At 42.2% G+C, this 12913-nt stretch overlaps 1 protein-coding gene across 4 annotated transcripts in view; it reads left to right on the forward strand.

The window, feature by feature from the left end:
- The window catches only part of LOC114780055 (transient receptor potential cation channel subfamily M member 4-like), a 40810-nt gene that overhangs the window by 7260 nt on the left and 20637 nt on the right, over positions 1-12913 (forward strand). For 3 of the 4 annotated variants that reach the window (XM_028967561.1, XM_028967562.1, XM_028967563.1), the window contains exons 5-12: positions 1180-1343; positions 3140-3317; positions 3547-3611; positions 3719-3955; positions 8673-8775; positions 11163-11281; positions 11709-11990; positions 12706-12807. In XM_028967561.1, coding sequence (XP_028823394.1) covers positions 1180-1343; positions 3140-3317; positions 3547-3611; positions 3719-3955; positions 8673-8775; positions 11163-11281; positions 11709-11990; positions 12706-12807 — 1250 coding nt within the window. Of the gene's footprint in view, positions 1-1179; positions 1344-3139; positions 3318-3546; positions 3612-3718; positions 3956-8672; positions 8776-11162; positions 11282-11708; positions 11991-12705; positions 12808-12913 lie in introns of those variants that run through there. The other variant, XM_028967564.1, reaches the window with a different exon arrangement.

Genomic DNA, 12913 nt, shown 5'->3' on the forward strand with positions numbered 1-12913 from the left:
TTCAAGATGAAAAACAGATGTCACATGGAAACAGATTTTGTTTGACTGGTGCTACAAAAGTTTCATATTTTAAAACTGTATGTTGCAACCAAGGTGAGTGATAATAATTCAGTTTGACACTGGGGCATGACAATATTCTTCCTGATAATAATAATAAAAATTTCTTCTGAGTGTATAAACCCTGTCTACTGAGGTTAGAGGGAGATGTTCAAGTGGAATTTGTGAAGATGCACCTGTCTCAACTTCTTAGAAGTTTTGAAAATCCTCCTTCTCGCCATGAACAAAAGGACATATTGGACATGATTGCATGTATATGACGATGCAACGTCTGTTTTAATTGATGTGGTCTATTATGTGGGTATGTGCCATTGGTGAATTCAAGACAAGCAGAGTTCACCTACGAAGTCAAGACGTGGTTGCCACAGTGGTATCCAGTAGTGGCTCAAGTGTGAGCACCCAAGCAGACATAGGAACAACCCAAACGATTTGAATATTATGTGACAGCCCAATATGACTGTACACGCCACACTCGGCCATATAGCAACTGTACACACGCAATGCCTTCATATGCTAATGAAGGGGGGCACTTATGAATTATTCATTGCACCTCTGTTGGTTGTATTTAAAAAGGGTTAACACTCAGCAATCGGGATTTACAGTTTGGTCTTGCTTATTTAAGTTCCAAGCCTCATAAGCATGTTAGTTCGTATGTGTGTTTTTCAGCAGATGCCTACATACACGCTTGTGCATGTGTTGCGTGTAACCCTGCACACTGCTGAACATTTGATCCCCTCCATCAGTTGTGTTTATAGTACGAGGCTGCAGAAGTTGTCTTTAATAAGGAAGGTCAGCCCATTATACTGCCCTACCAAAAAAGGCACCACTCAACAAATTATTCAATTATAACATGGACTTACAGCTCTGTTTAATAGTGTTAAATTAAACCATTCCCATGCACACTATGCAACCTCAATTTAGAGGACTGGGACAGCTGTGTCAAAATAAGAATGCAATGTGATAGTGAGAGTCATTATAATTATAAAAAAGATTCAGTCTCCTTTTACAAATATGTACACAAATATATTCATTCTTTAATCTCTGAGCTAATTTAATTGTTTCACTTCTCTGTACTATTGCATGTCTTTTGATAATGTTGTCTGTATTATAAATGAACGGCAGGGGCCTGGATTGTGACCTCAGGCCTGAGAGAGGGAGTTAGTCGCTGTGTTGGGGAGGCTGTAAGGGACCATGCTGCTGCTGCATCTTCATCCATAAAGATTGTGACTGTTGGGATCGCACCCTGGGGAATGGTACATAATCGGCAACAACTGGTCAATCCTCAGGTAGGTATTGGAGCAAACCAGTGGTTGTGCAGGTGTAATGCTGCCCCCTACCGTTTCGTGGTATAATTACATTGATTTCTTTAAGTCTTGTCTTGTTCAAATTGCTAATCCGCCACTGTTATCTTATGGAATGTTCAGATTTTCAACCAGTCAGCAAATTCCTTCTACGTAACATCCCATCCGAAAGCACTTCTTTGAACGTGCTCTATTATCTGCAACATATGGGGCAGTGGTTGCCTAGCGGTTTAGGAAGTGGCCCCGTAATCAGAAGGTTGCCGGTTCGAATCCCGACCCGCCAAGGTACCACTGAGCAAAGCACCGTCCCCACACACTGCTCCCCGGGCACCGGTCATGGCTGCCCACTGATCACTCAGGGTGATGGGTTAAATGCAGAGGACAAATTTCACTGTGTGCACCGTGTGCTGTGCTGCTGTGTATCACATGTGACAATCACTTCACTTTCTACCAGATATCGGTTATCATCCTGCTCATCTCTGCAGGGTGGTAGTAACCTAGTGGGTAACACACTCGCCTATAAACCAGAAAACCCAGGTTCAAATCCCACTTACTACCATTGTGTCCCTGAGCAAGGCACTTAACCCTGAGTGTCTCCAGGGGGACACTGTCCCTGTAACTACTGATTGTAAGTTGCTCCATCCACCAATGTGCTGTCCCAGATGTGCTCAATTGGATTCAGGTCTGTGAGGAGCACAGGGCGCCAGTGGTTTTGGCAAATTCCAAACGTGCTGCACAGTACCACCCTCATGGAGTCTGACTGTTTGAGGAGACACATATATGTGGACTGCTGGAGGTCATTTTGCAGGGCTCTGGCAGTGCTCCTCCTGTTCCTCCTTGCACAAAGGTAGATGTAGCGGTCCTGCTGCTGGGTTGTTGCCCTCCTATGGCCTCCTCCATATCTCATGATGTACTGACCTGTCTCCTGGTAGCGCCTCTATGTTCAGGACACTATGCTGACATACACAGCAAACCTTCTTGCCACAGCTTGCATTGACATGCCATCCTGGATGAGCTGCACTACCTGAGACTCTGTCTCATGCTACTAGTTGGGCCAGTGGTGGCCTAGCAGTTAAGGAAGCGGCCCCGTAATCAGAAGGTTGCCGGTTCGTATCCTGATCAGCGAAAGTGCCACTGAGGTGCCACTGAGCAAAGCACCGTCCCCACACACTGCTCCCCGGGCGCCTGTCATGGCTGCCCACTGCTCACTCAGGGTGATGGGTTAAATACAGAGGACACATTTTGTTGTGTCACCGTGCTGCAATGATAAATCACTTCACTTTCACTTTTTGTGAAAGCACCTCCAGCATTCAAGTGAGAAGTGATCTGCAGTCACCACCCACATAACCACACCTATATTGGTCCCTTTATTTTTTGAGCAGTGTATTAATGATGGTCTAGATTTCAGCAGCATGTCTGGTTGCCACGCTGCCTTAATAAGGCTCATCAGTTCACAAGTACATAGACCTCCACTGAAATCAAATTCAAAACTCATGCTTGAATAAAGAGTAACTTCCAGGACTCCACCCATCTGTCTGAACCTTATTCTCCTACCAGACCACATCTGTCCGGCTTTACTGAATCTGCAGACAAGGCTAATTCCAGTCTAGACTTTTCTTATCTACCATTTGCAGATGGTGGAACAATCGGCATCAGGGCAGCTCCATGATGCTCTGTCATTAAGAAGCTTTTATTTACATAGCTCCTCCCCTCTTAAATGTAAATGCTTTCATTTGATACTACATACACTTTTCCATTGTTTTTCCTCCGTCTGCCACCAGGGTAGTTTCCAGGCAAAGTACTTTGTTCAGAACACCTCCCGCGACTTACCTTGCTTGGATACTAACTACCAGGCCTTCCTGTTAGTGGATGATGGAACCGTTGGCCGTAGAGGTGGTGAGGCTGGCTTCAGGGCGCGTCTGGAAAACCACATATCTATTCAGCGCACTGGAATTTGTGGTGGGTGATGAACAAATTACTGTCAGAAATAAAGCTAATGAGAGAGGCCAGTTGCACTGTCAACTCATTTCAACAATGACCCATGGGTGAAAAGCACATATTATTGACACAGTGGTTCTCAAACATTAAAATGTACGGTCACTGTAGAGTGAATGTTCAGGAAAACTCTTTATTCTCATGTCCTGTAGTAACTGATATAAAACATTTCTGTTCATTTGTGTGTTTTCAGGCAGTGGCAGCATTGACATTCCAGTGTTGTGCTTGCTGGTTTCAGGGGAACCAACAATATTGGAGGTGATTTCAGTCGTTAGGGTGCTTTTTCACAAGCCTCTATCCTCTCTCTTTATATTTATTCTTTACTCTGAGATGAGATTCCCTGTTTTTGCATTTGACATCTGCAGAGAATGGAAATCTCTCTGAAGAACTCCTTGCCCTGGTTGGTCCTGGTGGGCTCAGGGGGTGTGGCTGATCTGGTTGGTGACCTGCTGGAGAATGTGTCATCTGTTCCAGTCATGCTGGCTGGTGGTCCTGATGGAGAGGGGGAAGCAGTCAGCAGTGGGGATTTGAGGGAGAGAGTGGCACAGAAAGTGAAGAAACACTTCCCCTCTGAAAAAGACAACGAGAAGCTCATTGAAATGGTAGGAACAGAGATCATAACTTGAACCATGTATTTTACTGTATAACCACCAAGTGCCAGTAGCTATTTTCAGCCAATGGTGGATTGTGCAAACACAAAAAACACCTTTAAGCATCAACGTTCCCCTCTGGAGCCAGTGCTGGGTTTGTCCCCAGCAGAACATGCTGATCTCCATGTAATTTTTCCTCCACCTATAACAGTTTCCTGGTTATGTTCTAGTCCAATACTAGGAACATTTTTGAATGGAGAACTTCATTGAAGACCTCTTTTAGTACAGGACTAATGATTAATCCATGAATGGGAAACCCCAAAGCACTCATTCTAATTTTGCAAAGACTGTTAATTTGTCACGTCCATGCGGGCATGACGCGGCGGGTGAACGGAGAGGAGGACGAAGAGTGACGAGAAGACGTGGAATGAAGGACGCTTTCACCTGACATCACGAAATCGGGGTTTAATTTGTGAAGCACAAGACAGGGGAGACATCCGAGACGTAGACACTGGTGAACATGGAACATAACTTTAAAGACCTGACAGCGGACAGAATCGACCAGGGCAGCTTTATACAATTAAACACAGGTGAAAATGATTAGGGAACATTACACAGGACAACAATTAAACTCCGGTCCGGATCCTGGACCGGAGTAACCCCCATTCCGGACCGGATCCTGACATAATTGTTGCAAATACAGAGTACTGTTTTCCATAATTAGCTTTTAAAGAACAATTCTTGAGGAATGGAGTCCTACCCAAAACTAAATTAGAATTTTAGGAATGCTAAAATGAAAATGAGAACTTTTTATAAATATTTTTGCCTGATTTTCTAAACTTGACCTGGACCCAGTGTCATATTGAAAAGTGGGCTCGAGGCTATATTGTTCAACTTGAATATGATTTTATTTTATTAAATGTAAAAATAAATATAACTGAAACAAATCTCATAACCTTGAACATTTAAGAAATTAATTAAATGCTAAACAAACAAACTCTACAAAAATACTATTACAATGATTATAATATGAAAACGTTTGCTTTTTAAATTGTGCCAAGTTTTAACCCATTTTGGAATAATGCTGTAACATAAAGAAAAATGTGGAAAAATTCCGGATGCACTGTATCTCGATGAATCCTTTCATTGCCAACTGAACCTTTCTAAAACCGAGCCTCTGATAGTGGCAGTTAAATCCTTTATCACAATTTCAACAATCTTTTTTTCAATCAATTTTCTTCACACCCATCCACCCTCCTGAAGACCATCCTATTTCCTGAAGACCTGCCATCTATGGAACTGTCCTGTTGCTTCACGTTCTTCAAAATCAGAAAATGAGGCCTTTTCTTATTCAACATTCAACCTTGATTACTGCATTGCTGTCATGTTGCAAGAGTGGAAGGCCTAACAGCAATAGGCTTGATGGCCTGAACTTAGATCAAATGTAGCTTTCACAGTGATCAGCAACACACATGAGCAGCATGGAAATGAGATAACCGGGAGATTTTATAACCCAGAGAGACTAGACGTACACGAATTCAGGAAATTGTGCCAAGGTTTTTATGAACTGTGGTATAACTGCAGGAGTATGTCAATCTACCAGATTTAACATTCACAACTGAAATTTAGAGATTTGTCATGGTAGCACTATGAAAGGACATATATCATTGTGACAATACTTAATTATATACAGTGGGTACGGAAAGTATTCAACCCCCCCATAAAATTTTCACTCTCTTATATTGCAGCCATTTGCTAAAATCATTTGAGTTTTTTTCTCATTAATGTACACACAGCACCCCATATTGACAGAAAACACAGAATTGATTTATTAGTAAAAACTGAATATTATATCCCTTTGCTATTGAACTTGGATGCTGTTTGTCTGATCAACCTTGAGATGGTTCCACACCTTCATTCGAGTCCAGCTGTGGACTTGATTAGGAAGCCACACCCCTGTCTGTATAAGACCTTACAGCTCACATTGCACGTCAGAGCAAATCAGAATCATGAGGTCAAAGGAACTGCCTGAAGAGCTCAGAGGCAGGCACAGATCTGGCCAAGGTTGCAGAAAAAATCTGCTGCACTTCCTTGCCTCCATAATGGAACACCTTTGGGATGACCAGAACCCTTCCTAGAGCTGGCTGTCTGGGCAAACGAATATATCGGTGGAGAATAGCCTTGGTGAGAAAGGAAAAGGTCGGGAGATGGGAGATTGTTGGATGAAGTCAACAATCACTGCAGCCCTCCACCAGTTGGGGCTTTATAGCACAGTGGCCCAACAGAAGCCTCTCCTCAATGCAATACACATGAAAGCCCGCAGGGAGTTTGCAAAAAAAAAAAAACACCTGAAGTACTCTAACTTGGTGAGAAATAAGATTCTTTGATAGAACTCTTTGGCCTTAATTCTGGGAAAGTTGAATGCCAAGTACAGGGATATGCTGGACGAAAACCTTCTCCAGAGTGCTCAGACTGGGCCAAAGGTTTACCTTCCAACAAGACAATATCCCTAAGCACACAGCTAAAATACCAAAGGAGTGGCTTCACAATAACTCCATGATTGTTCTTAAGCCCAATTGAGCATCTAATATTTCAGTTTTTCTTTGTTTATAAATCAGCAAAAAGTTAACAATATGAAAATGAACTAAAAGGATTTAATAAAATGGCTGCAGTATAAAATTCAAGCGGATCTTTTAAGGGAGTCCTAATACTTTCAATACACACTGTACAGTCCCTGACAAAAGTCTTGTCGCTTATCTATTTTGTGGAAACACCTGCTATTAACCTGACTTTTAATTAATCAATTGGTGTTAGAAATAACTCATATGAAAAGCTAAAACCTACTAAATGATGTTTAATGCACTGAAATAGATTAGTTTCCCTGAAAAAAAAGATAATTTTATGATTATGCAAATACAAAAATGTCAGTAAATTACGTAGTGGTGCTGTGAGATCCAAATTTAATATCTTGTATGACGTCTATGAGCTTGAAGGACTGCATCCATGCGGTTTGGCGCAAGGATTCATACAATATATTGATGTCATCAAGAACAGCAACGAAAGCAGTCTTGCATGCCTCATCAATATGCTTCCATGCTTCCTCTTTCATCCTACCCCACACATGCTCAATGATGTTCATGTCTGGTGACTGGGCTGGCCAATCCTGGAGCATCTTGATCTTTTTCACCTTGAGGAACTTTGATGTGGAGAAGGAAGTATGTGATGGAGCACCATCCTGCTGTAGAATTTGGCCTCTTTCATGGTTGGGAATATAAAAGGTAGCCAGGATTTCTTGGTATTTCAGACTATTGCTGTTGCCTTCCACCCTGCAGATCTCTCACACACCCCCATACTGGATGTAACCCCAGACCATTGTTTTCTGGGTGAAGCCTAGATCCATGTGGGCTCCAGTAGGTCTCCTGCAATATTGGCGGCGACTGTGGTTAGAACAGAAGATTCATCTGAAAAATCAACCTTCTGTCACTTTTCCAGCATCCATCCTTTTAGGCTGTGGGCCTTGGCAGATGCTACACGTTTTTTAATTGTCTTTTGTTTAGTGGAGGCTTCTGAGAACTGATTCCACCATGGAGGTCATTTCCAGACAGAATCCGACAAACTGTTCTGTTTGACACAGGGACTTCAGGTGACCAGGTCTCGTGGAGCTCTGCTGTAGTGGAAAATGGGCTGGCCTTGGATTTTCGAGCCAACAAACGGTCCTCTCATTTACAGCATTTATCAGTCCTCTTGAGCAGTTGTCTTGCGGGGTCTGCCTGTCCTGGGCTTGTCAAAAACATCTCCAGTCTCTTCAAATCTTTTTATCCTCAGATATCCTCAGGTACTTGATGCTGAGACACATTGAAGGTGTCTGCCACATCAGCAGTAGATCTGGTCTTCAGCCTCTTGATAATCAACACTTTAAAAGTGAAGTGATTGTCACATGTGATACACAGCAGACCAGCACACGGTGCACACAGTGAAATTCACCCTGAGTGAGCAGTGGGCAGCAATGACAGGCGCCCGGGGAGCAGTGTGTGGGGACGGTGGCACCTCAGCAGATCGGGATTCGAACCGGCAACCTTTTGATTACAGGGCCGCTTCCTTAACCGCTAGGCCACCACTGACTGAATGTTAGGCATGTTTGCAGAGGTCTCGTTGCAGTTGATGTGAAGGTCTAGTGGGGTTGTGGGGTTCTTTTTATACACCTGAGACCTATTTGATCCATTATTAGTGACAGGTGAAGCTCATATGACAAGATGCAAAAATGGACTCAGTGGGCTTTACAAAGCTTTGAATATTAGAATACTTTTTGACAGTTTCGTTTTGCACTGAAACATTATTACAAAAGCTGTTGGGAATAAAAAAAGTAAAAATCTTGATTAGAAATATATTTCAGCGGCACTTGAGGTCAATTTGAGGTCAATTTTTCTCCACCATGTGCCTTTATTGTATATTGTGTTTTAAAATGTTATACACTTGCTTATTTTTATACCTTTTGTATTTAATGTTACTGTTTGTATTTAACGTTACTTGTAAGCACCATGGGTCTGAGAGTAACGCAATTTCAATTCTCTGTATGTCCTGTACATGTGACAGAATTGACAATAAAGCTGACTTTGACTGACTTGACTTTGACTTTGTACACAAGCAGCAAGAGTTTTGTCAGGGACTGTAATTGTGATTATGACAATGATTGTTATCTTACTCACCATGTCTTTTTCATTTTTGAAAGGCCCTAAGTGTCTATCACAACAGGGACTTGGTCTCCATCTACCATAAAGAACAGGAAGGCACTGAAGACTTTCACACAGTGCTACTCAGAGCTTTGGTAAGAGGTAAGATTCAGTCCGCTTGACCAGAATGATCAGAAAATCTTCTAGAGACCTGAGAGAAAGAAAGAACACTTCACTGCAAGATCCAATTAGAAGGCAAAGATGTGTTTAAGAACAAAAAGATGAATGCCCTGCTGTTAAAAGAAATGACTCCTGGACTCCATGCATAGCTTTACATGCAATCTCCTGTTTATTCATTTGAAGTTCAGAGCCATGTCCCTGATGGCCCCATACCTGAGGAATACCTGAGGCCGTACTTGGTCACAGACCAGCCATAACCTTTCTGTCAGCGCCAACTTCATCCACAAGCAAGCAATTATCAGGGGTTGTGGCAGATCTGGGAGAGGTCATGGTGACTGGAGTTGCTGATGGAAAGGGGGAAGGCAGGAAAAGGGCTGTGTAATAAATTATAATGGGATAAAGCAGGCATATTTAAACTGGTTGTAAGTGATTATCATCATTGTGAGCAAACTAAATGTTGACTCTGGACTAAAGCAATCAAACATTGTGCTGCCATCCACAGAGTAGTGTGTGGAGATGTACCTTGCTCAAGGAAATCTAAAAAGGAAAGTTGTGTAGGTCTGATAATTGAAAACAAAGCCATTGTTAAAGTGAAGTGATTGTGAAACACTCCAGTTACAGCACACAGTGCACACAATGAAATGTGTCCTCTGCATTTAACCCATCACCCTTAGTGAACAGTGGGCACCGTGAAAATCTCCCAGGGGGCAGTGTGAGGGGAGGGTGACCCTTGGCGGTTCAGGATTTGAAACTTTCACTTCACTTATTTCAAATATGTTTCAGTCTGGCTAAACTCAAAATGAATAAAACTGTATTTTAAAGGGTTGATTGATTATATCTGTAGACATTCATCTTTGCTTTTTCCAAAAAATTATCTGCAGGACATGCTAAAGCTAACACCCATATTCAAATCTGGATCTGTCCAAACATAGGCAGATTAGGTTAACCTGTGTAATATGAAAATTGATTGAGATAATAATCCAGGAAAATATTATTGAAAACCTACAGTACAGGCCAACAGTTTGGACACCTTCTCATTCGACGTGTTTTCTTTATCTTCATGACCATTTATGTTGGTAGATTCTCACTGAAGGCACCAAAACTATGAATGAACACATGTGGAGTTCTGTACTTAACAAAAAAAGGTGAAATAAGTGAAAACATGTTTTATATTCTAGTTTCTTTGCTCTGATTACTGCTTTACACACTCTTGGCATTCTCTCAATGAGCTTCAAGAGGTCGTCACCTGAAATGCTCTTCAAAGGAAGACCAAGAGTAACCTCAGGTCAGAGACCAGATAAATGCCACACAGAGTTCTAGCAGCAGACCCATCTATAGAACAAATGTTAAGAGGAGACTGCGTGAATCAGGCCTTCATGGTCAAATAGCTGCCAGGAAACCACTGCTAAGGAGAGGCAACAAGCAGAAGAGATTTGCTGGGGCCAAGAAACACAATGAATGGACATTAGACCTGTGAAAATCTGTGCTTTGGTCTGATGAGTCCAGATTTGAGATCTTTGGTTCCAACTGCTGTGTCTTTGTGAGACCAAGAAGGAGAGTGATGGAGTGCAGATGACCTGCCGTCCACAGTCACCGGACCTGAACCCAATCCAGATGGTTTGGGGTGAGCTGGACCAACAAGTGCTAAACACCTCTGGGAACTCCTTCAAGACTGTTGGAGAAGCATTTCAGGTGACGACCTCTTGAAGCTCATCGAGAGAATGCCAAGAGTGTGCAAAGCAGTAATCAGAGCAAAGAAACTAGAATATAAAACGTGTTTTCACTTATTTCACCTTTTTTTTTGTTAAGTACAGAACTCCACATGTGTTCATTCATAGTTTTGATGCCTTCAGTGAGAATCTACCAACGTAAATGGTCATGAAGATAAAGGAAACACGTTGAATGAGAAGGTGTGTCCAGACTTTCGGCCTGTATTGTATGTGACACAAATAAATGAGTTTTTTGTCATTTGTTATTTATATCGTTAAGATGAAACAAACCATTTTTTGGTGTGTAAGTATTTGTCAGCCAGAACACAATCTTTACTGATGTTTGAAACGGGAGGAGCCCACGGTGATGATAGACATCTCCACATTCTTCTAGACTCCACACACAAAGCTGGGAATCTATCTGTATTTAATGGCTGTGAGCACATCACATCATTAAATTAGGAAAGTAGGTGAAACACATGAAAGGAATATCTGATCTTATAAACAGTGGTCATGAGCAAGATAACTAGCCATGCCCCGTGGTTGTGGTCTATGACATCTTTCCAAACAGCATTAAATGGAAGGCCAAATATATCATTCGTAAACTGTACATATAACGCTCTTGTGACATTTAAAGGGTCTGAAATGTTTAATTTCCAGCAAACAAAAAGAATTCCTCTTCTGTCAGCCCCTATACGGAAGAGCTGAAGTTGGCCGTAGCCTGGAACAGAGTGGACATTGCCAGAAGTGAATTATTCAATGGAAGCATCCACTGGTCGGTAAGAATCACCATGAGGAAAGACACATTTTACTGTGAGGGACATTTACTCAGTTGGTAGGAGACATTTACATTTAGGCATTTAGTGGACGCTCTTATCCAGAGCTACTTACAATCAGTAGTTACAGGATCAGTCCCCCTGGAGACCATCAGGGTTAAGTGTCCTGCTCAGGGACACAATGGTAGTAAGTGGGATTTGAACCTGTGTCTTCTGGTTCATAGGCGAGTGTGTTACCACTAGGCTACTAGCACCCCACATAAGATAGCATACAAGGACTTAGTTAATGAAACCTCCAATTAGAATTAGTCTCTTGTGTAAATATGCTCATACTGAAATCACGCACAGGAATTGCTTGCTGTTCATTTCTAATTTCACAGCATTCACAAAAGTTTGAAATCGGAAGTAATGCTTGCTCTCTCATGTCCAGTATGAGGACTTGAAGGATCCCATGACCGATGCACTGGTGAACAACAAGCCTGAGTTTGTACGCCTGTTCACAGAGAATGGGCTTAATATTATGGACTACTTGTCCTACAAACGTCTGGAAGACCTGTACTGCTCACTCTCAGAGAATACACTAATCTACTCAATGCTTCAGCGCCGCCTGGCCGATCGACAGAACATCACCAGTCCAGGCTCCTACCAGCCTTTCACTGCCACGGCATCTCCAGCCAAAGAGCAGGGTGGCAACAACTTCAGTCTTTTTGAGGTAAGGTTAGGTTGTAATTCATTATTCTTTGATGAAGTGTGACCCATGGGCCATTCTTTTTTCAAACCCTTTCATGTCATGTGACATGATTCTATTTTTGGATTATCATTTGTGCACAGATCTGCTGTATTTTTTTATTAGCCTTTAAGTGAAAAATTCAAGTGAAGTGATTGTCATTATGAAGCACAGCACACAGTGCTAAATATGCACACTAAATATGGCATCTGCATTTAACCATCCATGGTTGATTAATAAACGGATTAAAACTGATTTTATTTACATAAAAAACAGTGTTTTCAACCCCCTCCTCCAGATCCCAGTGATATCCCAACAAGTGGCTCTATATCCAGATCAAACAGTAGAGGACTGAAAGACTAAGAATGTAAATATATAAATGGTAGGTAGTACTAGAGCAGCCAAAAACAAGAAAAACAGCCAAAAAATGAATGGTCCCAATATAACATAGATTAAACGAACCCCCCAAACAAGCCGTGAGACAGCGCTGCTAAAAGAACAGGCAGGAAGCTCTCCTAAACACGAAACGGCGAGGCAGCCGTACTTCTCCGAATGTTGTACAAGAGAAGCAACGCGCTTGGTCACCAAACAGACGCGTGTAGCAGGCAGGTTGTCCCACCACGCCAGCCACTTCCTGTCCCTGTGATGTGATGTTATAATAAACTACAGTACTGACAGTCACTTTCACCTTCGGTTTCAGGTGTCTCGTGTCCTGGAGGACCTCTTGGGAGACGTGTGTCAGCCATTTTATTACAGCCCGTTAAAACTGGAAAATATTAGGTCTAAGAGAAGAGCACTTAAGGTAAAGGAAGAAAACTTCATTGTAATTTAGGGAGAGAGAGACTGGGTTGAGGATAGAGTGAGAGAGAGAGGGGTGGGGAAAGAGAGAGGAGACTGGGTTGAGGATA

The sequence above is a fragment of the Denticeps clupeoides genome, unplaced genomic scaffold, assembly GCF_900700375.1.
Source record: "Denticeps clupeoides unplaced genomic scaffold, fDenClu1.1, whole genome shotgun sequence".
NCBI lineage: Eukaryota > Metazoa > Chordata > Actinopteri > Clupeiformes > Denticipitidae > Denticeps > Denticeps clupeoides.